General features: G+C 48.7%; 1 protein-coding gene across 2 annotated transcripts in view; it reads left to right on the top strand.

Moving 5' to 3' along the window:
* The first annotated feature begins 10,397 nt into the window (after positions 1-10,397).
* The window catches only part of Runx1 (RUNX family transcription factor 1), a 221,627-nt gene continuing 204,414 nt past the window's right edge, over positions 10,398-27,610 (top strand). For both annotated transcript variants that reach the window (XM_060370754.1, XM_060370753.1), the window contains exons 1-2: positions 10,398-10,519; positions 10,743-10,859. In XM_060370754.1, the coding sequence (XP_060226737.1) occupies positions 10,802-10,859 (58 nt within the window). In that variant the 5' untranslated portion in view covers positions 10,398-10,519; positions 10,743-10,801. The remainder of the gene's footprint in view (positions 10,520-10,742; positions 10,860-27,610) is intronic.

Here is a 27,610-nt window from a genome sequence, read left to right as displayed (position 1 = left end):
CATGAGGTAAGATGTTATACATACATGATATAAGAACATAAATACACAGAGCACGTTGGTGCCGGTAGTTCGCCAGGTGACCAGCTGATGGCAGCTGTTATATATTAATTAACTCCTCCTGTTGCTATTGATTGCTTTATTGGTTTGTTTATTTTTTTGTTGTTTTTTTTTCTTTAATGAAAGGTTTCAGGTAACCAAAGCTGGCCTCAAACAGACAATGTAGCCAAGGCTGATGCTGAACTCATGATCTACCCCACCTCCGAGATGATGGTATTATGGGCTAATGACACCACGTCTGACTATAACTAGCAAACTCTTAATTTATCTGAGTGTAGATAAAGTCACCAGTGAGTATTTGCCTATCACTTCCCATTATTCTTGTTTTCCTTTTTAAAGGAATTATTCTCTCAAAGATTATTGACTTGATAATTAAAATAAATGAGGGAATTGTTCTGGTTCTCCTTTCTTCAACTTGACTCACTCTAGAGTCAATTTAGATAACTGGGAAGATAGAGTATCAACTGAGGGATCACCTTCACCTGACAGGGGGCATGTCTACTGGGCATTGCCTTGACCAGGGACTGATTGAGAAGGGCCTAGACTACTGTGGGGCATGGCTCCTGGCAGGTGGTCCTAGATTGTATGAGAGTGCAGGCTGAGCACCTTGGTGACGGACTGTAAACTGTAAGCCACATAAAGCTTTTCTCCACCACCTTACTTTTAGTCATGGTGTTTGATCATAGCAACTGAAAGCAAGCTAGTCACTTTGCAAGTAAGAATAAGATTGCTAGAAGATGAATTCCTGTTGTTCAGAGTCTTTTCTTTCAGTGTGGGCCCTTACTTGGGCAGAGATGCAAAATTTCATATCTCTGCTACTCAAAAAAAAAAAAAAAGTTTACCTTACTCATTCTAGTGTTTAAATTAAGAGAGATTAGAACTTAATAAAATTAGAATTGGTTAGTAACTAGATATCTAATATGCCCAGGAGTCTGGAAAAGATCATCAAAGTTAAGGAAAATTTACTTCCATACCACTGCCCCCAGTGGATATATAAGCACAAGAGAACAAAAGGGCAGAGAAGTCTAAAAAGTCTAAAAAGTTCTGGCAAGAAAATATTGTATATCAGAAATATATTTGCAGCACAAATTTCTCGCCACCAAACAGAGAAAGACGTGACTGATGCCTGGCACATAGGAGCTGCCCTGTGAGTCTTCAGTGAGAGGCTGAAGAGGGTACCGCATGGGGCCATTCTCCATGAGTGCGTCCCAACTTCACCTCTGTTTTCAGTGTTGCTCTGGGATTTTCCTTCCGAGACCAAACTTGGGAGGAAAAAGGGATTGTGTGTCCAGTTTTGGTTTTAACACTTTTGCAATTAACTGTGTCATGGGTGACAAAGTGGGCTATGCCCCACCTCTTCTTTATTAAGTGGTTTTTCGATCACCACACATAACCAGAACTAGCTATTTGCTCAGAAGAAGTCGGGGGAAGCTTCCAAACCATTCCTGGTTGTTAGCAGCACTGACTTAAGCTGCTGCGGATAGAGGCGGGAGGGAGGTGGGTATCCGAAATGCAGATGTAGCCCCAGGGCCAGAGGCAAGCCCGCAGCCAGCAGCCACCCATCCTGGGTGAACGTTTGCTGCCTGCCCGTGGTGGCCGGTAATTGCCGGGCTCATTGTGAGTCTTTGCTCTCTCAGGTGTATTTCCTAAGCCAACATGAAAAGAAAATGATCAGGGCCAAGCCAGGGAGGTGTTTATGTTTTCAGCCCTGGCCAATTGTTCCCGACCTAAAACAACAGTTAGGGCAGATGGAAGGTCCGGGATTATAACGTGGGCCACAGTGGAAACCCAACACTCTCCTTGCAGCGTGGGGCCAGGGCCCAGCTGTCATCCACTCGCGGCTAACTTAGCTGCCGCCCAGTAATTAACACGCCTGGACTCCCCTTCGGAAAGAAACAGAGAAGCACAGTGATGGCTCTGTCCCCCCATGCCAGAGGCAGGTGAGTCCAACGTGGAAAAGCAAAGGCACCGATCCCGTTGGCTATTGTGTCTTACAGCTGGGCAAGCGACTGACAGCTAAGGCTGGTATTTAACCCTGCAGGGCCTCAGAAAGGAGAAAGCCCCACAGCAGCCAACAGGGACGGGAAGTCCTGGGTGCCGATCTGCGGGCAAGACAAGGCGCCCTCCCCAAGCTCCTGCCTTTAAAGAGATAAAGACATCTTGGCCAGTGACAGAGGTTGTTACATAAGTAAAATGAATTAAGGTGAGACTCACCCAGTGGGGCTGGGCGAGGTATTTCAGTGGAAACAGAGACTCACTGCTCGTGCAGAGAGGACCTGGAGCAATTCTCAGCACCCACATAAGGCCTTTCAAACGCTTGGAATTCCAGCTCCAGGGCATCTGACACCATTTCCTGCCACACTCATGTGTTGAAGCTACAGACCGGCAGGCACACACTCGTTCATGTAATTTTACCTGGTTGAATTTGAATTCAGAGCAACAAGAAAATAACTCTTTACTCCTCCACTTTCCATACACCACTGGGGGCACGTGCAGTTTTTCATTGTCTCTCTCAAATTAAAATTAACGATACATTCCTTTGTGGTGGGGTGCTGCATTAACTGTGCCTCACCCTGACCTAAACAAGGTTTATTAAAGAACCCAGATGAAAACAGACCACAATGACCCGATCACTTGATGGCAAGGACTGGGCAAAGAGTCCTACCTCGCATTGCTAAGAGGACAAGGTAAGCAACAGTGGTGAAACCGTTTGCTCTGCTAGCCATCCAGAAGCCCCGTGGAACACTGCCAGAGTCCCACTGTGGTCTAAAGGGCTATTTTTCTCACAAAGAATTTCTTGGGTCTCATGACAAAAGCCACTTGCTTTTGTCTATTGTGATGATCGTGGTAAGGTATACAATCAGTGCTTACTATGCAACTCTTCCTAAATATGCAACTCACTGACACTGACTACGTTCGGTGCTGAGCGACCACCCCCTCTCTCCGGAAAGTCATGTTCCCGATCTAAAGTCCTTGCTCAGGAAACGGTGGCTTCCATCTCCCTCCTCTAGGCCTCTGGTGACATCACTTCTGCTCTCTATCCCATGTACCCTGTATCATGGAATTACAGTATCTGTTGGTCTCTGGCTTATTTCGCTGAGCGTGCTGCCCAGGTCTCTCTATGCCACAGCACACAACAAGGGGAGTTTCTTTCTGCAGCAGAATGATATTCCACAGTTTTGTTTATGTGCATCAAGATGGTTAATTTTGGTTGCCAATTTAACACACCGAGGGGAAAAGAACCTCAGCTGAGGAAATAGCTTTGTCAGTTTGGCCTGTAGGCATGTCCCTGGGTCATTTTCTTGATTGTTGATTAGTGTGGGAGGCGACAGCTCACTTCAGGTGGTACCACCCCTGGGCAGGGGGCCTTAGAATGCACAAGAAAAGCAGCTGGCCATGGGCACAGAAGCAAGCCAATAAACAGCTTCCTTCCAGGCCTCCAGCGCTCCTGCTTGAGTCCTATCCTGGATTCCCTCGGTGATAGACTGTGATTCAGACTTGTGAGCTGGATAAACTCTTTCCTGACTTCATTACGTTTGCTCCGTGATGTATCACTGACAGGGCAGAGCCGGCGAGAACACCCATCGATCCCTTGGTGTTGGTAGGTGATTTGCATTGCATTTGCTTTCCCAAAAGCTATTTGGCTCTTGTTTCACTGCATCCATTTTTGTTGTGTTCCTTGTGTTGACACAAGATCTAGCTTGGTTTGTGCTGAGCTCCGAGCATTGAGATCACACTGTCTCATCACCCTTCCGTGTGGTGACCCTTCCTCGGCTGCCTGACTAGATAAGAGAGGGCCTGTGGCCAGTAAATCACAGCCTCAGATGCCAAAGTGGCCAGCTTCATTGGAACCAGGACCGGCTGCAGAGTGGGCTGCACAGTGGAAGGTCTTTGCTTCCTACTGCAGAGCCTTCCTCTGTTCACCTCACGCTCTTGCCAAGCTAGACCCTCACACCTTCAGGCTTAGAAAGACAAGGGGAGAGAGAAAGAGAGACCAGCAGCAGGCTTGCCTGTGCCTGTCTGGCTTTCCCCAGGCCTCACACTTAGCTCTGCAGATGCTCTGCACATCGGGCTCTTCCTGCCATGGCCCACTCCAGACCACTTGCTCTGGACTGGGTTCACTAAGTGTCTGATGGTCACTGAGGCAACTGGCGTTCCTCCATATGTCTCACCTCTACTGCACCAGACTGGGCATATTCTAAAGTGCAAACGCTTTTCCATTACAAATCTCTGCATGCATCGGGCTCATTGGTCAAGCTCAGTCAGAACAAGGAGGCAAAGGCGTGACTACAAGGAGGCGAAAAGTCATGCAGTTTGGTTGTGGTACCGAGATGTGCTCCAAGACATTTGTTTCCTTCTCTGTTGTAACTAAACAAGAACTTGAGGGAGAGAGAACAGAAAGAAAACCATGGTCAGATCATCCTGTCTACTCTTCCCAGAAATCCAGCCAGCTTCTAAACGGTCCACAGGAAGAGAAAAGAATTCGAAGAGAAGGAAATTAAAATTTATACCACCTAGCACTCAGGGAGGCGGAGGCAAGCAGAGCTCTGTGAGTTCAAGGCCAGCCTGGTCAACAAAGCGAGTCCAGGACAGCCAAGACTACACAGACAAACCCTGTCTCAAATAATAATAATAATAATAATAATAATATATACCACATAATTTTTAGTGCCAATATTTTGTTTCTTGGTATAGTTAATTCATTTTTGACATTTTGAGGTTCTAAAAAAAATTGCCTGCATATGCAGGGCTAGGCTGGTTATATTATCTCAAAGCAAGGGGCTAAAAAAGGAGAATGTAGGCATGGGGAGGCATTCCTACAATCTCAGTGTGAGGCAGAGATAGGGGGGTTGTGGTTTTGAAGCCAGCCTTGCCTTAGATAGAGACTATATCAAAATGACAACAACAAAATTTGATCTGGAGCAAGGGCTCAGTGGTTAAAACGCTCGTACAAGAATAAGGATCTGAGTTCGAATCTCCAGAACCCATAAAAAGCCATGCATGGCAGAGTGAATCTGTATTCCCAGTGCTCAGAAAGTGGGGTGGGAGGTAGAGACAGGTAGAGTAGGGTATGAAATACAACATCTAACAACAGAGATCCTGCTTCAAACAGTGTGGAAGATGAGGACACACACACACACACACACACACACACACACAGTGACCAACACTTTGGATTTTTCTAGCATCAACTACAAAGGCTGTTTTCAAGCCCAACATCTATGTCTCTGCGCCTGTGTGCTACATGGCAAATGTCCATATTAAAATTCACATGTTGGATGTTTTCATATTGAAATGCCAACCACAATTCTCCCTCTTAGTTCATTCAAAACCATTTTGCATAGTCCAAACAGTCACTGGTCCTCGTGGCACCCCAGGGATAAAAGTGGCATTATACTTGGCCCCGTGAAGGCTGCTCATTTGCCTGACACCAGGAAGAGAAGCGACTCTCACAATGGAAGTCCAAAGTTCTCAAAAGACGAGTGCTCACTGAGTCCAGCATCGGACACGGAGCCTTCTTTCTCTCACAGGGGTGCAGGCTTCCTTTAGCATTCTCTGCGTGATAAAATCAGCCCCAACTTTGAGATCAGAAGCCAAGCACTGACTACCAAAGTGTGAATGATGTAGATTTCTACCATTCAAGGTGGGTTTGGGTTGCCCAATTCTGCCCTCCTGGTAGCAGGCAGCATCAAAAGCAGAGGGCCCACACTCAGTAAGGAGGACCTACCCCAAACAACTCTGGCCAGAGTCAGGCCTAAAGTGACCCAGATGCTCCAGAAGACAAGTCCCCAGCCTCCTGTGGTAAGGGAGCCCCTGGCCCTGGAAGGCTAAGAAAGCTGTTGAAACTATGGCCAGGGGAACTGAGCCCTTCCCCTGAAGCAAAGGTCAGAGAGTAACAGCAGGGTGGTCGTGACAGCAGGGCATGGGACGGAACTGGGGTGGGAGGCAAGCCCATGACGGGGCTGCCGAGGCAGGGTTGCCTGCAGCGGGTGTCGGGGAGAGCTCACAGCTCCACACACTTTAAAAAGTACAAAGTCAGGGGAAACTGAGATTCCCGAAGGCTCTGCAGAGAGAAGCCGGGTGTTTAGACCCGGGTGGTCACCAGCTAAGCGGGAACTCAGAGCCTCAGTAGAGAGTGCTAAACCTCCAACTGTCAAGCACAATGGCGACGGGTCCAGGCAACCTTGGAGGATGCAAGCCAGAGCTTGTAGGTGGCTGCTGTCTGGAAGCTCTTAGGACTTGGGTATGTAAGCCAGGGCGACAGGACAGGAAAGCTAGATGCCCCAGCTGATGGGAAGGGGATGTCCCAGGAGTAGTCGCCTTCCTCCCTCTTTTTCTTTCCAGATGCTGCAGTATCTGGGCGAGGCTCCTCCCTCGCCCAGATTCTCCTCAAGTACAGTGTGCAAAGGAGTCCAGGGGTCTGGATTGTGACCAATTCTGACTCCTAGCAAGTCCCCAGGTAGGGTCATGGCTGCTGGCTTGGGTTCTCTGTGGATTGCAGCAAATGGCTCCAAGTCCTCACTGTAAATGAACGTCACTGGATGGCTGTCATGCCTTTAGACAATCTTCTAAGGACTTGGCTTCAATGCTCCCTTCCCTTCTCAACCACCCTCTCCTTCCCTTCCTCCCTTCCTTTCTCTATCTTGTTTTTCCTCAGTGCACCATAGTATCCTCTCAGGAAGGCCATGCAAATAAGTATTAAAACCCCTCTTGGTTAACAAATAGTCTTCTAGGGACTAAAATTCGCACTTTTCACTTTTACCCAAATGAGGAAAACTCCAGGACTGCGTGGGCGTGCGTGTGCGCACACACACACGTGCACACACACACACACACACACACACACACACACACACCACAGACGTGCTCTGCACTGTAAGTGTCCAGAGAGGAAAGCTGGCAACAGCACTGTTAGGTTTTCCAGTCAATTCAAGCCGTCAGAGCTGCCAACTCCACAAGCTTTCCAGTCCACAGAGCTTTGCTATCTGTGCATCGGTTCTAAAGCCCTGAGCTCGCTGCTGTGAACTGTGTTCACAGCTTCTGAAGCTGTCATACACCAAAGACAATAATGACAGTCTGTGACAGGTCCGGGGAGCTGGCTCGGGACCTGAGTTTGATCCTTGGAATCCACATTAAGGGGTCTGCACTTGCAATCCCAGCACTGGGAGGCAGAAAGAGGTCGGGGCTCTCTGGGTTCACTGGCCACCCAGTCTATCCTGATTGCCAAGCCCCAGGCCAATGAAAGACTCTGTCTTAAAAATAACAAAGAAGCCGGGTGTGTCGGGTGGTGAACTCCTGTAATCCCAGCACTCAGGGAAGCAGAGGCAGGTGGATCTATGTGAGTTCTCGGCCAGCCTGGTCTAGAAAGTCAGTCCAGAACAGCCAAGGATACACAGAGAAACCCTGTCCTGAAAAAACAAAAACCAAACCAAAACAAAGCAAAACAAAAAAAGCCAAAGTGGGTGGCACTTGGGAAAGACCTTTGGCCTTCATAGACTTGTGTTCTCCTGTGGCACAGACAGGCGTGTGCCCCCCACACACAATCCACAGTCTATACACATTATTACTCATCAGGGCATTTTCTAGGGACTTTTGATGCTCTCTAATTTGAGGGTATCCATCCGTGCCCCTGTTTTCTGTCCAGAGCATCTGGGAGATCTATGTGCTGGCTTCTGAGACGGCACAAAATAACCACACAATGAAAATGGCAACCCGAGCAAGTGTTTTAACTGGATGGGGTTGCACACAGAGCTCTCCACATTAATTACAGGGTTATGTAACTCTGAATCTTTTAGCCTTCCTGGCATTTTTATGGGGCCATTAACAAAGACACCTGAGCATTTCCCCACCCCACCCTCAAGAGCGGCATCCCTGTGACTTTGCCAACCCAGAGGATGGAGATGGCTGTGGCATTACTTGGCAAAGCCACAGCCCCCTGCAGCAGCTCCAGTGTGGTTCCCAAGCCAGCAGCCTGGGGTCTGAGTCACCAGCAGGAATGAAGCTGGAGGGTGGGTCTACCTGAGAACTTAAAGAACCAACAGTTCTGCCTCAAATGAGATTAAACATTCTTTAGGTGGCTTCCAGGTGACAGACATGTCTTTTTGTCTTGGGCTCTTAAAGAAGTATAAAGAGCTGGCAGCCACCCGAGTCCTTCCTAGCTGCTATGGCCTTGGAACCCCCCCCCAAAAAAAAAGCCTTATCTGCTGCCTCTGAGAACCCTGAAGTATTGCTTAGGCTTCTGTGACAGTCATCAGAGGACTTGCTGAGGACTCTGCCCCCTGGTGCCTCAGTGCAAGCAGGGCCCTGTGGTGACAGCCTGCAGTGGGACCTGCAGACCAGAACTGGACCAGAAGCCCACCCTGACAGTCTTTGTCCATTCTGCCTTGCCCTTTGGAGACGCTTCCCCCGCACCCAAGGCAGAGACACTCTGGGCATCTAAGCCATCCTGTGGGCATGAGGACACCTAAGGCTGAAAGCATGTGGGGGTTTCTGCAGTGGAATGACTGCAGGATTAATCTGCGTGGACACGAGTTTCTCACTCTGGGACTGTGAGTCACCTTCAAGAAGCCAGCTGCAGCTATGGGCTTGGATGGTGGGTGTGCTCCATGGAGGAGCAAATGCAGAAGACAGCAGAACCTGGCTGGGGCCTCTGCGGGGGGAGGGGGCTCTGGAATCGGCTTAGAAGCAACATCGCAGAGACATACGAGGATTATATTAACAAGGGATCTGAGCTGAGAGACAGTGCAAAACCTGTATTGTGTTTAGATATTAATAAGCTTCATAAAAGACGTGTAGCCATTGCTTTTCAAATCTGAGCCAAGTGTGAGCGTTAATGATAACTGTGATATCAGTGGCTGGGAGAAAAAAAAAATCCACAGGTTTCTAATTCCTGTGTTGGTTAAAATGGGATTAAGCAAAAGGGAGTCTGGTCCCTTAGAAAGACCTGTGTCATTAATACACTGGAGCTCTGTGTGTGCAAAATCAACTCCGTAAAAACCAAATGAGGGTTTCCCCAGGGTTTCAGACTTACGGAAGCAACCTCCATGCCTAGGGCTTGGGATCCCGGGCTGGCATCTGGACCTGTGACGCTCAAGGCTCAGCTTCTCCTCAGGCTTCGCCTTGAAATAGACAGAAATTGAGCAGAGAGAAAGGAAGATCCAAGTTAGAAAAAGAAAGCCACGCCTCATCTGGGAATTACAGAAACAGTAAACGCTTGCTTGTCGGCAAGTAAAGCAGGGACTGGAAAGTGTAAACGGGCAATAGTGAGCAGGATAGCTCACACCCATGGAATCATCGTGTCTATCTTGGTTGCCTCCACACAAGTGTGACTGCTGAAGCCTGAAGCCTAAAGGGCAGCCTAATGGGCCCCTCAACAGCTAGGAAGAAGCAGGCTCTTGGGTAGTCCTAGTTACTGTCAGTGGACTCAAAGAGGACTTTTACCCAGAGGTGTGAACTGGCTGCTTATCTGAGTTGAGCGGAGAAAGGCTCTCAGCAGCCTTTACAGGTACAAACAATAAAAGAGCAGCTGTATGCCGGCCACAGCTCTGCCCTGTGAGGAAACTCCCTTTCTTTGCTTTCCTCAAAACTTCCTAATACGAGCATGGGAGCTGGTGCGGTTGTGAAGAGCATGCCATGATTTTTTCTGTTTACCAAAAGAGATCTGTGCTAAGCGTGTCCACCGAGGGGGAATAAAGCCACATCATTTGGGTTTTTATTAAAATGGTCTTTTCATCCCACAATTAAAACGTTTTAATTTTTCCCCCCAAGCTTTGAAATGTCAGTAAGTTGCTAGCCCTTCTCAGGGTCAGCCACTCATGGGAATGGATCCTTCTTCTATTTTTTCCGTTTTCAGTCTTACTTGCTTTTACCAGCTCTCCCAAGCTGATGCCCAGCAATTTAAGTGATGAGAGCCACATCCGGTCTCAGCAGCGAGTCGGTGCCAATGTTGAATTGCTATTGAATAAACAGCAAGGCACTCTTTATCTAAGTAATCAGTTGTTCCCCAAACCACAAATAACAACAGGATCTGAACTCCACTAAATCCATAAAGAGCGGAGACGTCAAGAAGAGACTGAGGCAGGAGATGGTTTTTTTGTTTGTTTGTTTGTTTGTTTTGCTTTGTTTTCTTTTCCAGCCCCTCTCGTCTAAGCTCTACTCAATTATTTTCTTGCACAGCCAGGGGGAGGGCAGGTGGAGGGCAGGAAGGGCATAGCTCAGAAAGTTTCAAAAAAAATTGACATCACTTAAGTCACGTGGTTGGCAAGAACCAATGGCGATGGGGCATGGAAAGGGGAACAGTTAAATTTGTAATTTGGGTTGTGTGAAAACTTCTTTGGGCCTCATAAACAACCACAGAACCACAAGTTGGGTAGCCTGGCAGTGTCAGAAGTCTAAGCCCGGCACAGTGGTCAGCAGGCAGGACGAATCACACTGAATGCAAACCACAGGCTTTCGCAGAGCGGTGAGCAGCTCAGCCCACAGCCTAGGCGGTGCTTTTTTTTTTTTTTTTTTTTTTTTTTTTTTAATCTTTAACAATTTGAATATTTGTTTCTGCAACTTTTTCCCTCCGCATAGGGCCCAGGAATCCAAGAAGTGCTAAGCTTTGGGGGCAGACTGAGAACTGAGGGAGCCATGGTGGGAGGTGAGGTCAAAGGGAGTGACCTTTCTTGGGTTTTGCTCTTAAGGTAAAAGAAATCATCGAATCCCCTCGCCTTCAGAAGAGGTGCATTTGCGAAAGGAAGCGATGGCTTCGGACAGCATTTTTGAGTCATTTCCTCCATACCCACAGTGCTTCATGAGGGGTGAGTACACTATGCTTTTTCTATCTGATCTTGCTCTGCTCTGCACAGGCTGGGATGGCCGCCTGTGGACCCCCCAGTGCCTGCCTGGGGTCCCTACCTGCCTGGCAGGGAGGAAGTCAAACAGAGGCCAGCGGATCATGTATTTGCCAGACGCCGTGCTGCAGTGATGTTTTAGTTAAATGCTTAGTGAAGCTGTTGGAATATTTGGTCGCTGAGTGAAAGCTGTGGCAAGTGCTGCTCTCCTTTAAAGTCCCGGAGATTAGAAGGCTGGCACGGAGGGCACCCTTTGGGTTTTATACAGTTGTTCCTTGCCCTGAGTGACTTTCTCACAGTCATTCTGGAATCAGCAAGCTGTCAGGCCCCAGCTTTGAGTTCAACCTGCCCTGGGGTTTAGCAGGCTCGGTACTTAGCTGACCAGGAGAGTTGGGGCCAGCAGTGTGGGCTGGAGGAGGCCACTCACAGGTATACCTTGGATCAGCATGGAGATTTCAGGGCCAAAGTGCCCACTCGGCAGAGGACAGGCTCTGGGCAGACTCATTCTGGGAAAACTCATCAGAAGAGGCTGTGCTGTGGTTTCCTTTCAGCCTCAACTGCAGAGAAGCAGCCGGCATTGCTCAAGACAGAAAGCCAGCATGTTGTGGCATACACAGTCTCTCTCGAGAAGAGCTATGAAGCCATTTCCTAAGTCTACACATTGTCACAGCTAAAATTACTAGATTGCAGCCTTACAGGCAGGCACCACGTAGGTCCGCTAACTTACCTGCATTTTCACAGTGACCCTTTTGAAGGTTATGAGGCTGGAGTTCAGCCACGAGGGTCCATGTGTGTTTTGTGGGACTTTCGAGGTATATGGGGACTGAGCTTAAGCAGGTAAAAACAACCGCATGAAGAAACCATGAAGGCCTGGCCTTCATGTGTCAGGACACGCTCTTTGACCTGTGCCTGCAGCCTGTGGCTTGATGGTTTGGCAGAGCTGAAGTGGGGTGGGATGGGATGGAGTGGGGGCAGGGAATCATTGGTTTTCTGGATACAAATTCTTGTGCACACCCAACCAGTATCTGTGAATCATTACTTATTCATACAGCCAAATGCGAAGGGGAATTCAGAGGGCTTGCCAGCCACCATCACAACTAATGCTAAATCTTGGTGCTTCTTTGCCAAAATGTAAAAACTTGAGGAAAGTGTGTGTGTGGAGGGGTATGTATATGCGTGTATGTGTTTGTGGTGTGTGTGTGTGTGTGTGTGTGTGTGTGTGTGTGTGTACTCTCACACATGTGCTTGTGGGTTTTGGGGGTAGCTTCAGAATTTAAAGAGAAGGAGAAGAAAGCAAGCCATTAACCAATTCCAAGCTTTAAATTAAAGGGCTTGCAAGTGCTCCCTTGCTGGCGTGGAAGAAGCTGAGTGAGGTTGACTCATGGGATGGGTGTGAGTCAGCTATCATTCAGTGCCTCACAGAGGGCCAGGCAGAGGCAGCAGCCCCGAGGGCCCCTGGTGAAAAGCCACCAACTGCTCACTGGCAGCATCCCCTCTGGGCTGCTGACAGGCAAAGGAAGCAATATGTGTACAAAAATTCCTGGCTCGCTCCACTCTCGATACATGCTCCAAACATTTATTGTTTCCTATTTGATGAACTCAGGAAGACAGAGCAGGAACCTGAGCATTCCACTGGGCGGTAGGTTGCACTGCTGTGTCGGCCTTCCGGAATGTCCTCATGGGTCCAACAGCGGAGACAGTTAGAGATGTGGAAACCAGGAGCTCCAGTAAGCCTGACTCCTGCAAACTGCTTCCCCCCCTGAGGAGCAAGAGTCCATTTGCTTTCAAGCAGGCTACCTGGACAGACCCTTGTTCTTATCAAAACTCAGAAAAGGCTGGGAAGATGTGTAAATGTTTACAATGCAAGCGTGAATACAATGCAAATGCGAAGACCCACGTTGGAATCCCTAGAAAAGCCAGGAGTGGTGGTGTACTCCGCCTGTAACCCTGGCATTTCTGAGGGAGATAGGAGTCAGAGACAGGGCCTCCCTAGAAGTCAGTGGGCCAGCTAGTCTGGAGTAGACACAGTGCCAAACAACACAGACCCCACCTCAAACAAGGGGGAAGGTGAGGACCAGCTTCTGAGGTGATCCTCTGGCCTCTGCGCACACCCACTGTGCCGTGCTTGTGTCCACACTCCCCACATGAATATGCACACATGTACATAGCGTGCACATTGCACATACATACACAACATTTTTTTAAGTCAGCGTGGTTCATCTGAAAAGGTCTCACTTCCTCCTCTGAGGAAAAGGGAACAGGGAGCAGATGGAGGGAAAGGGGCCGTCAGAATCCACAGGCTGATAAATAACAAGGAGCGTCAGCTTTAGAACCTAAGCGAGCTCTTGGCAGCTTCCTGCTTAACGTTATTCCATCCGTAGGACCTGTCAACACAAGGGTTTAAACGGCCTGCACTGGCTGTCCACGCCAGCCACTCTAGCCAGAACAGTGACAAAACTTTGCTTCGTTTTCATTCCATGTGGACCTGGTGCCAGAACCCACCCTCCTCACCCGAGCTTCCATCTCACAGCCTCTCCTGGCAGCAGATGCCACAGCCGCCCATTCACAAGGCTCCCCAGAGCTGCTTCTCCCACCTCTAATTTATGGCCTCGTGTCCCCTCCCCAGCAGCCACTGTAGGCCTCACAGCATCTTGTTTTCCTCCTGGGATGGTACTTTATCAGTCCCTGCAATCCTGGCAGGAGGAAACCTGTAACTCATTCTCAGCTTGATACCACTGTGGAAACAGAGAAAACAGAGACGGGGAACCAAGCAGGCCATTGTTCCCTTTCTCGTGAGAGCTGGCCCAGCGTCTGAGACACTGGCACGCAAAAAGACTGTGGTCTACCACAGAGAACTCCTCTCCTCCTCTGTCACCCCACACCAGGCTCTCACTTAGTCTGCCTAGGCAAGAAGATAAGACTCTGTTGAGACTCCCAGGAACTATCACACGTGGTTGGCGACATGAAACTTGCAGAAACCCAACCTGGTCCTCTCAGGAGGTGCAATGAGCAGCACCAAAGAGCTTTCTGTGGAGGGAAAAAGCGCTGCCACACTTTTTTTTTCTCCTTTTCTTTTCTTTTTTCTTTTTTTTCAAAATGCCTCAGGCAGCCTTGCTCTTAGAAGTGGCTTAGTGGTCTAGGCAACGCCTGGGTGCCGAGATGCCTCGGAGTTCCTAGAACCACGGGTAGAAATCTCAGCAGAGCAGCTCCGTGCCTCAAGACACTTGGGCAGGGCTGTTCAGCAGGAGTGAAAGGACTGAGGCGACTGTATGCAATGAGCTCTCCCCTCAGGACAAAGTCACCACTACCTAAAGGCAAGAGGAGAGTTCCTCCCACCACTGAAGACTTAAGAGGCAGAAAGTCACACATGAAGCTATGTGTGGCTTTGTCCACCATGCAAGACCTGTGAGTGAGTGATCAGGCTACTGTAACAGAATACCACAGACTTTGCCACTTAAAAGGCAGAAATGCGTTTCCTCATGCTCGGGAGGCCAGAAGTCTGAGGACAAAGTAGCAGCAGCTTTGGTTGTTGTTGTTTTATGTGTCTGTGAGATCTGTTTCATGCGTCTATTTGTTGCCTCTTCTGACTCACATTCTCTCTGTCTGTCTGTCTTTCTGTCTGTCTGTCTTCCCCACCCCTCTCTAGCCCAAACTGATCTAGCACTTCCTATGTAGCCCAAGATAGCCTTGAATCAAAACGATCTCCCTGCCCCAGGCTCCGGAGTCTTAGAATAGGCCAGATCTAGCACACGTAGCTCCTCACCTCCTCTTACAAGGCTCGAGCACCCTCACAGGTCTTCTGTTTCATAGCTTCTAGAATGCTCTCTATGCAATGCAGTCACATTCTGGGAAACTTGCAGTTCAAAGTTGAACGTATGGACGGAGCGGGGGTGGGGCTCCGTCTTCCCTGTGAGATGAAGTTTCACCTCTGAGGCTGCCCATGCATTATGAAACTAAGTTTTAAACGTTTTTTAAAATGATCTGAACTCATCCTCGTAGCCTTTGCCTCACACTCTTTCTGTACACCGGTAAACAGTTGACAGTGACCTAACGGCAGCTTCAAACTTGAAGAGCCCATGGCACTCTCCAGAAACACCCCTTCACATACCTCTGCCCTGCCCCTCCATCAGGACCATCCTGTGCTTCAGACTGAGCCCAAGGACACCCTACCAGCCCTGGCCAAGTGACTGCAGGGCGGGGGACCCTACTGCAGTTCACACATTAAATACGTGACAGGAAGTAGCTGGTGGGACTAGACAGATGGCTTCCTGGGTAAGGCACGTGTCACAGGAGCACAGGGAGCTGAGTTCAATCCCCAGACCCTACGGAAAAGGCCAGGTGCTCATGTCTACAGTCTCTGGGCTCCTGCTGTGAGGTGGAAGGTGATACAGAAGGGTGAGCAGCCATGGCTGCCTGTGGCCTCCCCAGCAGTGAGACTGGCACACCCACGTACACACTCACACACCGAAACACAGTGTACACAGACACACACAGGAGCGCACAACGGTTAACATGAATAGATAAAGAAGTGACAGCTGACTGGAGGACCATCAGCAACCAATTAGACAGCGAAAAGCCTCCCAGAGCAGTGTGGAAACACACTGGAAAGGGCCCTGAGGGAAGATAGAGCCCCTCACTGCGAGGCAGCAGGGCTGGGCTGGCTGATGCTGGAACAGAGCAGGGCCCTGGCTGCTGCCCATAAGGCCTTGCAGAGAGAAGCCAGGTGTCTGCCTGCAGGAAAAAAAAAAAAGACAGTGAGGTTAAGCACAGCAGCTGTTAGCAGAGGCAGGGATGGGGTTTGAAGTCAGAGCGTGCGCAGGTAATACCACAGGGGCGTTTCGTTCCTCTCCCCGTTTTGGCTTTCGTCTAAGCAAAAGAGCTCCCAAGAGCCTCAGTTTTCTTTTCTTTGTTTCATCTTTGTTTGGTTAACTTAAGGTGTTGGTTTTTTGGAAGCTGGTTTGGTTGGTTGGGTTTTATTTGCTTGTTTGAGACAGGGTCTCACTCCATCCCTTGGAAACTCACTGTGTAGACTAGGCTGGCCTGGAACTCACAGAGATCTATCTTCTTCTGCCTCCAAGCACTGGCATTAAAGCAGCAGTTCTCCAATGGCCATCTCACAGGGGTCACCCGAGGCCATCAGAAAACACTTGTAATGTAAAATGATGTAAAATGTTTTACAAAGTAAAATGATATTTACAGTATTATTCATAATAGAAGCAAATTACAGTTATGAAGTAGCAACAAAAGAAATTTTATGACTGGGGTCAGAACTCCGTGGGAAACTGTATTAGTGGGTTGCAGCATTAGCAAGTTTGAGAACCATTGCATTAAAGAGTGTGCTGGTGGGCCTGGGAAGAGCTGAGAGCAAGGGTTGGCATGAATGTGATCAAAATAGATTTTATTTAATTCTCAAAGAAGGAATAAAAATACATATTTTTAAAAAGGCATATGTCACCATGCCTAGGTAATTTTCTCATCTTGCACTGCAAACCTCTAAAGTACTCCACGGCTTGTGGAAGAGCTTAGCTACTCTCCATGCAAGCAGTGTTAACAGTGGCGAGTTAGCAAAGATCCAGTTTTCTAAGACAACAGCCAGTAAGTTGGCCAACCTCTGTCCACTAGGGAAATAAAGTGCTCACAATACTATGGAGGATGCTGGGAAGGTTCCCTGGAGATTTCTGGAAGTAAAGATAGAAAGCAGAGGGAAGGCTGGTCCAGCAGAGAGCCCAGAGCAGAGCCGCAGAGCGCCCTGTGCACACAGCAGAGACACAGAGGCTTGAGAGCTAACCAGCTCTCTGGTGGCACCGGCCCCCACCCTTCTGCTCCTCCTCAGTGACCGCAGGAGGGGAGAGGCAGGGCCAAGCCCACTCAGCAGTACACTGGCACAGTTTCTAAGGGTGGAGGCCCAGCCCCAGGTCAGGACGCAGCAGGAGGAAGAGCAGAAGCACTGTCCTGAGACCCTGCCACTTACAAGAAAGCCATTTTGCCTGCTGAACCACATGCAGGAACTCTTAAGGCCTCCAGTTTCCTCTTCTTCTCAACATTTGTCATCGACACATCCTTGTCAAAGCTCAGAGATAAAGGTGCCTTGAGTTCTTGTCTGGTTGGGGCCAGGCGGAGAGGCCCACACAGGAAACTCAGGCGCTTCTCAGGTAACTTCCAGTGACCCAGATGAGTCAGTAATGTCGCACTGTCTACTCTGAGTTCTGCAAAAGGGTTAGTGACATTCTAGAAGAGCCTACTGCCCAGTGACCAGGTTCCGGTGTGAAATCTTTGCACTCCTCAGAAGCCGTAAAACATATTACAGCTTAGCGACATAAGGGGGTTTGTTGGTGTTGTTGTTGCCATGTTTTGCTTTCATATGAAAAGTTTTGCATAATTTAATGCATGGAAGACATTTTCAGACACTTCCGTGTTTCTCTACCTCCCAGCTTCCTGGAGAAATTCACTGAACCCGCTTTAGTATACAAACATGGCATCATCCCGCTTCTTTCCCGCAAGTCCTGCCCCTTGGCCCCACTCTCCTTCCTCATCATGTTACACCAAGCACCATCCCTCTGCATATAAGAAGCCGCAAGCTTAGACAAAATGATATGTCTTTTTGACATTTTTAACCCCACAAAAATGTAACCATGATGCCCCTTGGCACACACTAAAGGAGTATTTCCAGGCTGGTTGGAGAGTGCTTGCTTGCCATGTACGGAGTCCCGGGCTCCATCTGTGGCACTTCAGAAACTGGGAAGGGTGGGTACACCCCGAAATCCCCATATTTGGGAGGTGGAAACAGGGGTTCAAGCCACCCTCAACTGCACAGTGTCTGAGGCTATTCTGGGATGCAGAGACCCTGTCTCTGGAAAGGAAAAAGAAGAAGAGGAGGAGGAGGAAGGACAAGAACAAGATGAAGAGAAAAGGAAGAAAGAAAAGAAAAAGGGAACTGTGTGCTTTCTTTGAGGTCTTTGGAGCCCATGTCCACAATCAGGAAGTGTGATGATGAAACCCAGGAATATCTCAAATAAAACGGGGTGCGAAACCTCCTGAAGCCTTTAACGTCAGACAGGCAAGCTCAGAGACTCCTGCTATGCACTCCTTTACTTCCTCATCCCACATCGTCTACCCTCACCTTTCTCTATCTTCCGCTCTCCTGCCCCAGCAACATGGAATGGTGCCCCAGGGGCAGGGACAGGAAGATGAGCACTGTACTGTACCGGAGGGTGATTGCAGTGATGTGTTTCTCGGTGAGGAGAAGCTAACCACAGTGGCTCCTGCAAAGACGGCTGGTCTGTTTGGAGCCAGCAGCCCAGAACTGGTGCACAGGGACACAGACATCCTTGGTTTGAGTCCCCGCATGTTGGGCCATGACCAAGATGGCTGAGTACCCGAGGGCCTGTGTAGACAGAAAGGAGCTGGCAGGTTTTTTAATCCTATGAGGCTAGTCTTTTTATTCAGAAAGAGAATCTTCTTTTTTATTTATATAGTTTTTAATATTTCATACATACATATATATATACAACGTAATATAGTCAAATCCATTCCCCTTTCCCCTTCCAACTGCACCTATATCTGCCCCCAAACATACCTCCTCCCCACTTCATGTCCTCTTCTTTAACTGACTGATCAAGCGATTGATTGATTTAATGCATATGCTTTTGTGTCTGAGCGTATGTGTGAGCAGGGGCCCGTGGAGCTAGAGTTACAGGTAGTTGTAACTCACTGCGTGGGTGTCGGGAACTGAGCCCCAGTTCCCCAAAAGAGCACTAAGAATTCTTAACACCGAGCCGTCCCTTCAGCCCTTATTGTCATTTCCAACAACCTCCTGAGTCCAGTTATTAGTGTATGGGTAACTAGCAATGACCACACCCCCAAAGAAGAAGCCTGTTCCCTCTTCATCATCCATCAACTGGAAATGGTTGTCCAGTTTGGGGTTGGATGCCCTTAGCTCCTCCCCTTTCTGGGTGGGGATTTTGGCTGGCTAGATCTTGGGTGGGTCTCCAGCAGAAAACCAAGTACCCACATCTGCAGTGGCCCACCATATCCAGACAGCAAGCATTCAACAGCACTCTTCTCCCTTCTTTGGCTCTTACATTCTTTCTGCTTCCCCCCACACACACACACCCATGTTCCCTGAGTCTTGGTGGGGCCGAGGTGGTGGTGGGCAAGGGAGCTGATAAAAATGTCCCCTTTAGGGATGAACACTCATTTGTCACTGGTGCTCAGCACTCTTTGAAGTTATGAGTCTCTGCACTAAGTGTTCTCTACCACAAAGAGATGTTTCTTGCCCAGGCCTTGGGAGACACCCAGCTCTATGGACAGAAATGTAAATATTTAGAAGGCCATTTGGTGACATGAGCATTTGGCAACGGAAGGGTAACTTCTGTATGGTGCAGGCCAGCGCCATGTTGCCAGCGTCTGGCTGGAGAGCACCAGGGAGGATGGGTTTGCCTGCGCAGCAGAGAAGCAGGGTGTAGAAGACTGGGTGTGAGGGTAACACAGTTACTGGTGGGTGGGCTCCAGACAGGCGGACCTTCCTAGCCTGTATCATTGTCTTCTGCAAATGTGATTGGCAGTCTGTCTCCCCAGGTTCCCCATCTGTGGATGCAGCCAACAACAGAAGGGAAAAATGTTGTGGGAAGGATTACATTGGAACTGAATATCAGACTTGAGTTTTTTTATCCGCTTTCCCTAAGCAATATGGTATGGCCTCCTTTGCATAGCCTTTACATAGTATCAGATATGAAAGGCATCCAGAGGTGATTTCACAGATCTAGAAGGGGGTACGCAGGCTCTATGCAAATATTATGCCACTGTAAGAGGGACTTTGTCCTCCGTGGGGCTGGAGATGCCTGGCACCTCTCCCTCTCTGGGACGCTGAGAAGTGGCTCTGTGCGCAGAACTGCCAAGTTCCTCCTTGGTACGCTGTAGAAGTGGCAGGTGGATACTGGGGAGGCTGTTTACACTTGATTCACTAAGACAAAGGGTATATGGGTGGTGGGTGGGGGAGTGGATTCCATGGGAAACAAGGCCATAGCAATTTAGAACATCAAAATTCAAAATTATGCTTAATCCCCAATTTGTTAGTGATCCAAAGAAATAGTGTCACCTTACAGCACTACCACTGGCCAGGGGCTAACGTATCTTAAAGAAATTTATTTTTGCTTTTTATAGAATTCTTTTCTATATAATTATTATAGAAGTATTTTTATATCTTTCTTCCTTTTCCCCTCCCTCCATCTCTCTCTCCCTTCTCCCTTTTTTGTTTTCTTCACTTTTTCCTGCGGTACTAGTGATGGAACCCAGGGCCTCAGCACATGCTCCAGCACTGATTTATTCCCCAGCCATCTCTCTCCTAATCAAGGGAATCTTAGCTTTAAATGACTTACCTTACACTTATTTAAAGATATTTTTATCTTTCACAGAAATAAAAACTAGCAAGCAATAACCAGAAAATGGCCTTCTATCTAGGGTGGCTCTTGTTCATACCTCGTATTACTGCAAGGGGGAAGGTCATTTTGCTTGGTAATTACTGGCCCTGTCAGTTTCCAGAGTTCGGATGTAAATCTCTCTCTGCTGAGAGAGTGATGCCTCATTTAAAGAAAAAAAAAAGAAGAAAAGAAAAGAAAGTAAATCCTTATTCAGGTTTCCTTTGCAAGAGGAAAGAATGTTCACCTTTCGTTTCATGTTGCTGCAAGAGAGGTGATCATTTTGAGGACTGTTGGCTCCATACACTACCCTCCATTCCCAGCCCCTTAGGTTCCTATTTTTGGACAGACTCCTTGTAAACCAATGACTCTCCCAGTCATTTTAGCTACCCCCCTACTCCAATAGAAATAATCACAAAAATAGAGGTCTCGGAGCGTTCTGCTGATCTCAAGACTGTGTGTGCAAATGTGAAGCCACATTTTGCTGGTTCTACATCAAGCCTGTCTGTGTGTGTCGGTGTGTGCGTGGGCAGCCAGGGGTGAGCACAGCCTCCGCTTTCCCTCCTCTGCCAGCCAGCAGGCTTCCATCCCAAGCCTTTGGGTGCGTGCTCTGGGCTCTTTGGAAGGAACTCTGAGTGGAAAATGAAATAAGACTGTGCAATAAGCCAGACTAGCAGGAAGCTGCTCCAGGAGGCAGCGTCCCTTCTCCTCACAAGTATGTCATGGTCAAGGAGGTGCAAATATTCGGAAAACATGAGGAGGACGGGCTTCCTCATGAGAGCCCACAGGAAAATCTAGACGATGCTTTGATACTCAACATGCCAGATTGGGGTGTGTGATGAAGAGCGAAGGAAGCTAGGCCACACCAGTGACTCAGGTCTTTCCTCTCAACCACTTGGGAGGCTGAGGCAGGAGGATTTCAAGTCTGGGGCCAGCCTGGGTAATTTAGTGAGCTCTTGTCTTAAAATACAAAGTAAAAGAAGAGGTGGGATCTGCTCAATGATCAAGAGCTACCCTGGTGTGTGTGTGTGACCTTGGGTAAGTCGCCAATACTGGAAAGAGAAAAATGTATGTGTGTATGTGTATGTGTGTGTGTGTGTGTGTGTGTATTTGTGTTTGTGTGAACGTTTGTATATATTTGTATGTGTATATTCATGTGTGTATATGTGTTTGTGTATATGTATATATGTTTATATGTGTGTATATGTGTTTGGGTACATGTGTGTATGTATGTTCATGTATGTGTGTGTGTATGAACTGCCAAGTCCACTTCCCTTCATGGGTGAGTTTCTTCTAAGCATGCCAGGCAGGCCTGTCACAGCACAGAGAAGGAACACTTGCCTTTTCCTGTGAGACATTCAGAACATACCTAGCCGTCCATGTTCATTTCCTCACTACGGCCTCAAAACGTACCACAGAGAGTACGGGCTCATGAAAGGCCTTGGCCCAGCAGCCGTGGCTTCTGGGAGCAATTTTAACACCAGCCACTTTGCATGTGGGCTTCTCTCAAAGTTCCTATCTGCAGTTTGCACACCATGGACCATGCTCACTGTCACAACTAATCCCCTCTAACCCACCCTGAGAAAAGACACTTTATGAAATCTGAGAACGCATATGTGTGTCAAACTCATGCAAGGATCCGTGGGAGTCAGCCTCCTTCTCTCTCCTCCTTGCCCTGTGGCCTGCATAGGTGAAGATAAAACCATGCAGCCATTGACAGAGATGAAGACAGGCCACTTGCTGCTCCATAAAGATCAGGAAGGATGCTCCCTCAAATCTCTAGGGAAGAAAGGCTGCCAGCAGTGGTGTGACCAACATTAGGACACACACCAGGATGAGGCCAAGCTCAACTGTCAATCAAACACACCACCTTTTTTTTTTCCCATTTCAAATGTTTTTGCCTCCCACCTGTTTCCCATTGTCCAAATAAAGAAATAACTGTGGTGCAGAATTAGATGAATCCGTCTAAAATCCAAATGACATGAGACATCTGACCCGGGAGATGCTGTCCCAGCACGGTGACACTTCATGCGTACGTGTAGGCTTCATGTACCAAGTGTGCGTGTGGGTGACCTCACAGTAGCTCTACATGGTTTCCTTTGACGGTCATCACTATTCTATAAAGCTGTAACTATGTGGTGGAGGGATGGGAAAGTGTGTTCTTGTGTGTGAAAGGGCAGTGTGCACGCATGTGAGTGAAGTGCTTATGTGGAGACCAGGGGACAATGCCGGCTGTGCTTCCGCAGACACACCACCTGGAGCTTGCTGGGTAGGCAAGGCTGGCCCTCCAGGAGCCCACCTCATAGACTTCTGGGCTCACAGGCAGTGTTACAGTGCCTAGCTTTTTTAATGTGGGTTCTGGGGATTGGACTCCAGTTCTCTCACTTGCAAGGCAAACACTTCAACTCTTCAGCCACTTCCCCAGCCCCTGGCTAGAGTCATTTTAGGAAACTCCTCTATCAGAGCTTATCTGAGGTCTCCTCTGAGTCAGACACTAAAACTAGGTCCCCTCAGCCTCTGTCTCTTAGAGCTCTGATGACACTACACCAGTGTGGCTGATACAACTCTAGAGTCTAAAGAATTAGCAGCTAGCAGTAATCCTCTGCCTTGGTCAGACCCCTTCGCAGGGCCCCAGCATTTATCTGCATGCCCCGAGCCATCAACATCGTCCTTCGGTCATGACAGAAACCTGGATCCTATGGAGTCACCATCTCCCATGAACTCAGCACCGGCCATATGGGCAACTCTGCGGTTGAGCAGATTGGTCTGAATGAGTGTCTGTGGTGAAACTTAAAGAAGCAGCTCTCTGAATGTGGTCGTGGCTACAGAGGATGGCATCACCAAGGCTGAGAGCCTCCGGGGGTGGGGGGGGGGAGGTTGAAAAGCAAGAGAAGCTAGTGTAGAAAATTTGAAACGAGACTGCAGTTCCTACCAGGAATAGATGTGTCTGACTCTGAGCAAAGCTCAGGGCTCCTGATTCGAGAAGGCCAAAATATGTCTTCTCTCTGGGAAATGAAGCTCTCCCCTCAAATCCCATGCCCACAGGCCTTGGGGCATCCACGGAGACTCCCAGGGCACACTGGCCTGGACAAAGCCTTCTCCATCAGCAGCTGCAGTATCAGCCGTCTCAGGGGCTCAGTGCTGCCACCAATCACTACAGACTGTGACCCTAGGCCACAATCCTTCCACTGGCCTCCATTTGTGAGTGATGTGTGCATGCCTCGGTGGAGACTACTGTAGACTGTGCATTATACAACACGTCTCGAATGGCACCGACAAGCTTCAAAGGAAAGCCGGGATACATTTTCCCGCCCTCCCATGGGCATCCCGTTTTGAATCAGACAGTCCTCACGAGACTCCGCCTCCCTTCTGGACTTCAGTCCTTCACCTGGAACACCATTGGTTCATACTGTTGTCATCACAATTTAGCACCAGTGTTAGCTGGTTTAACCTCTTGGAGTCCTACTTGTAGAGTAAGAAAACAACTCAACCTTTCTACACTTGTCAAAAGGCTGGAGATAAAACATATGAGGTGGGAGACCCACAGAGGAAGCTAAGAAGTGAGAAGCAATTGTGGAGGCTGCTGTGGATGTGAGGCTGGGAGCCACCTCTTAGCTTCGGAAAGCCGGTCGGTGGTTTTCCTGGAGCCAAGCACCCGAGAAGGAGAAAACAGCCTGTTCTTCTTTACCTATAGTAGACTGAATGCCCTTAGCTGAGCATTGAACCATTTCAAACTGAGCACAGAGTAGTAAGCATTCCTTGAGCACTTACTAAGCATGAGGCAAATGTACTTAGAGCATTGAATCCTTCACATGACCCCATGCGTATATATACACACACATATATACATATACATATATATATACATATATACATATATGTATGTGTGTGTGTATGTGTGTATGTGTGTGTGTAATGGATATGACACTCAAGGAAGTCAAGACTTTCAGAGCCAAGTGCTTGCCCCAGCTCCTGAATCATAAGTGACAGTAAAGATGGTTCTATCAGGATGATGTCCACCATCTTGGACATCTTTGGTGTCCCTAGAGGCATTCAGTGACCTTATGTTCTCACAACTGGTTGACCATATTTCCTTTTTTACTGCGTTCACTTGCACTCTCCTACCCACCATAGCTGCCCTTTGAGGGAGACTTTCTTTCTTCCCTAACCTTTTCACAAGGGGCCTATGCTCCCCCAAGCCAGCATGCCGCATGCCCATCATGGCCATATATGCATGCTGGGGACAATCAGCTGTATAGTCTTCCATAGCAGTTGGTGATTTTTTTTCCCTCAGTCTTGAGATCCCTTGGGCATAGAAGGAGGTGACCTTTTGGACATGTTTGTGACCAAAGAGATATCTAATATGGATGTTCTTGCGTCTATTTCATGTGGTTTCTTTTGTGGTCTGTAATTTTCTGGGTATAGCCCACAAAAATGTTAAAAGAGGAGTTTGTTGAGCAAAGCTCGGGGCTCCTGCGCTTGCATGACCTTGACACCGGGTACTGCCCTAGCTTTGTGTCTGAGGCTCTTTTCAACTCCATCATAGCCCAGACTGAGACCCAGGTAATGACAAGTCCTCAGGATGCTCCACTACATAGACCATACTTCAGAGCTCTAGGAGTCTCTGGGAGCCAGTGCCCCCATGGCCCTCACCCTGACTGTGACCTCTGACCCTGACCAGGGTTTGGGCAGAGGCTCACCCCAAACACTTCGTATCATTGTTTCTGTGGTTGAAATACAGACTCTAGCCAGAAGCAGTTGACTCAGCTGTGACAGCAAGAAGTGACCCTGTGAACGGGACCTTGCTGCCATTACCTGCCAATCACACAGCAAGCAGCTATGCCTTTGAGCATGGTAGGTCTTTCTCTAGAAACGCTTATCACCTCAAACGTCTGTGCTGCCCATTCTCCAGTACGTCAGTGGCGCCTTTGTTTTTTGAGTCACTCGCTGGGTTTGAGGTTTTTGCCTGCTTTCTTCCTTTAGCCTGTGTTTGTATTAAAATCACTTCTCACCTAGTTTTCCTGCCAGGGATTACTACACTCACCCCAATTCCCTAACCTCCTCTGCTGGGCCCTAAGGGAGGCTATGGTAGTGATGAGTCCCTATGCCAGCTCCTGCTGGCTCTGGAGAGACTCCCTATGTGGATGCTAGGCGCTGCCAGCCTTTAATTGTTGCTGTGCAAACATCTTGATGGGAAGAAATTAAAAGGTGCTCAAGCTAATTATTCTCCCATAATAAAAAAAAAAACAGTAATAAAATAATAATGCTCCTTTGAGAAGGTCAAAAACCTTCAGTGCCTGTGCAAGGACTGGGAAATCAAAACCCGAGGCTTACGGAAGGCGCTTCACAACCCTGCTGGGCTTCTTCAAGGTCTTTCTACATGTCTGTGTGCACTGCAGGGCCAGGCTAGCCTAACTCCCCGCCCTCCTCATCCCTGCCCTCCTCATCCCCGCCCTCCTCATCTGCCTTCCCTGTTCCTTCATAGTGGCATCTTTCAGTTAAGACTTGGGACCTGACTGCAACTCTCCCAACAACCCATGATGGCAGTCTCTGAACTGAAAAGCAGGACAGGACAGGGACAACCTACCAGCTCCTTCACAGACATGGAAGTCACGGTAGGCATGGGCACGTGCACACACACACCAGTGCACGCGCATTGACAGCCAGACAAAGCTGACCTCTGGCATGAACCTCCACCTGCCCCTTGCCTCTGCTCTTAACTCCTGGAATCAAGGAAAGACACATAGTGTGGGGACTAGAATGGAGGCAGACCTGGTGTGAGGCTGGCTTAGCTTCTGTCTAGAAGAGAGTGTCAGACTAAACAGCCCTGCTCATGGCTTTCCAGGGAGCACAGATACTCCAGGGCCTTTCTGTTCCTGGACTAACTGGCCTGTATTCTAAATTAGACTGACATGAAACATCAGTGTCTGTGTCCCTGATGGCGTATCTTCACTGCCAACTCGAGGGAGTTCAGAACAGTCGTAGAAATGCAGCTCTGTGTGGACTATGAGGCTGTTCCTGAAATGTTCACCTAAAGAGGGAGGACCCACTCTGGGTGTAGCCAGCACCATCTAATGAGCTGGGGTCCCAGACTTAATAAAAGGAGAAAGTGAGCTGGGCACCAGCCTCCACCTCTGTCTGCTTCCCGACTGTGGACACAGTGTGTGGCCAGTTGCCTCGGGCTCCTGCTGTCACGCCTTCCCGGCCATGATTTCCCACCCACGACTGTGAGCTAAATAAAACTTCCCCTCTTCCCTTTCTCCTTCCTTCCCCCTCCCTTCCCTCCCTCCCTTCCTTCCTTCCCTCCTTTCTTCCTTCCCCCCTCCCTTCCCTTCCTGCCTTCCTTCCTTCCCCCCTCCCCTTCCTCCCTTCCTTCCTTCCCCCCTCCCTTCCCTTCCTCCCTTCCTTCCTTCCCCCCTCCCTTCCCTTCCTCCCTTCCTTCCTTCCTCCCTTCCTTCCTTCCCCCCTCCCTTCCCTTCCTCCCTTCCTTTCTTCCCCCTCCCTTCCCTTCCTCCCTCCCTCCCTTCCTTCCTTCCTTCCTTCCTTCCTTCCTTCCTTCCTTCTCTCTTGTTCCCTTCCTTCCTTCCTTTCTTCTTACCTTCCTTCCTTCCTCCTTCCCTCTCTTGTTCCCTTCCTTCCTTCCTTTCTTCTTACCTTCTTTCCTTCCCTCCTTCCTTCCTTCCCTCCTTCCTTCCTTCCTTAAGTTGTGTCTGTCCAGCAGCGTTTGTCACAGGAACCAGAAATTTGACTGAAACAGTACAACTACAGGGCAGTCTTTCTCCATGCCTCTCAGTTGGTGGGAAGTCCTGTCTGTGGAGTGCTACGCCAGAATGTGTTGCAGGCATGTGCACACCTTCATTCTGCAAGTTGGGTCTGAAGCTGGTAACCTCTGATCTTTCCCAGAATCCCCTCTGTCTCCCACTAGGCCTGGCCCTTGGCCATTTAGAAGCCGCCATGTTTGCCAACAATCACAGTTGAGATTCTGTCTAATTCAGAATGCAAGGCTTGTAGGTCAGGCCTGTAATCTTAGCTAATCATGAGGTTGAGACTGGAGGATGCCAAGTTCAGGGTGGGTTAAGATTAGGGTGAGCCACAGTGAGTTCAAGGCCAACTTGGGCAACTAAGCAAGACAGTACACCAAATAAAAGATTTTTTTTATTAAAAAATAAAAAAGTCTGAGGAAGAAGATATGGACTACAAGATGGCTCACATGATAGGAGAGACCTAACTCCCAAAAGATGTCCTTAGACATGCACACAGACAAACACATCACACACGCACACACAAGTTTTTAAAGGCCTG

This window comes from Meriones unguiculatus, chromosome 17, assembly GCF_030254825.1.
Source record: "Meriones unguiculatus strain TT.TT164.6M chromosome 17, Bangor_MerUng_6.1, whole genome shotgun sequence".
Taxonomy (NCBI): domain Eukaryota; kingdom Metazoa; phylum Chordata; class Mammalia; order Rodentia; family Muridae; genus Meriones; species Meriones unguiculatus.
The sequence above is the reverse complement of the archived record's forward strand: the minus strand, read 5'-3'. Positions and strand labels throughout refer to the sequence as shown.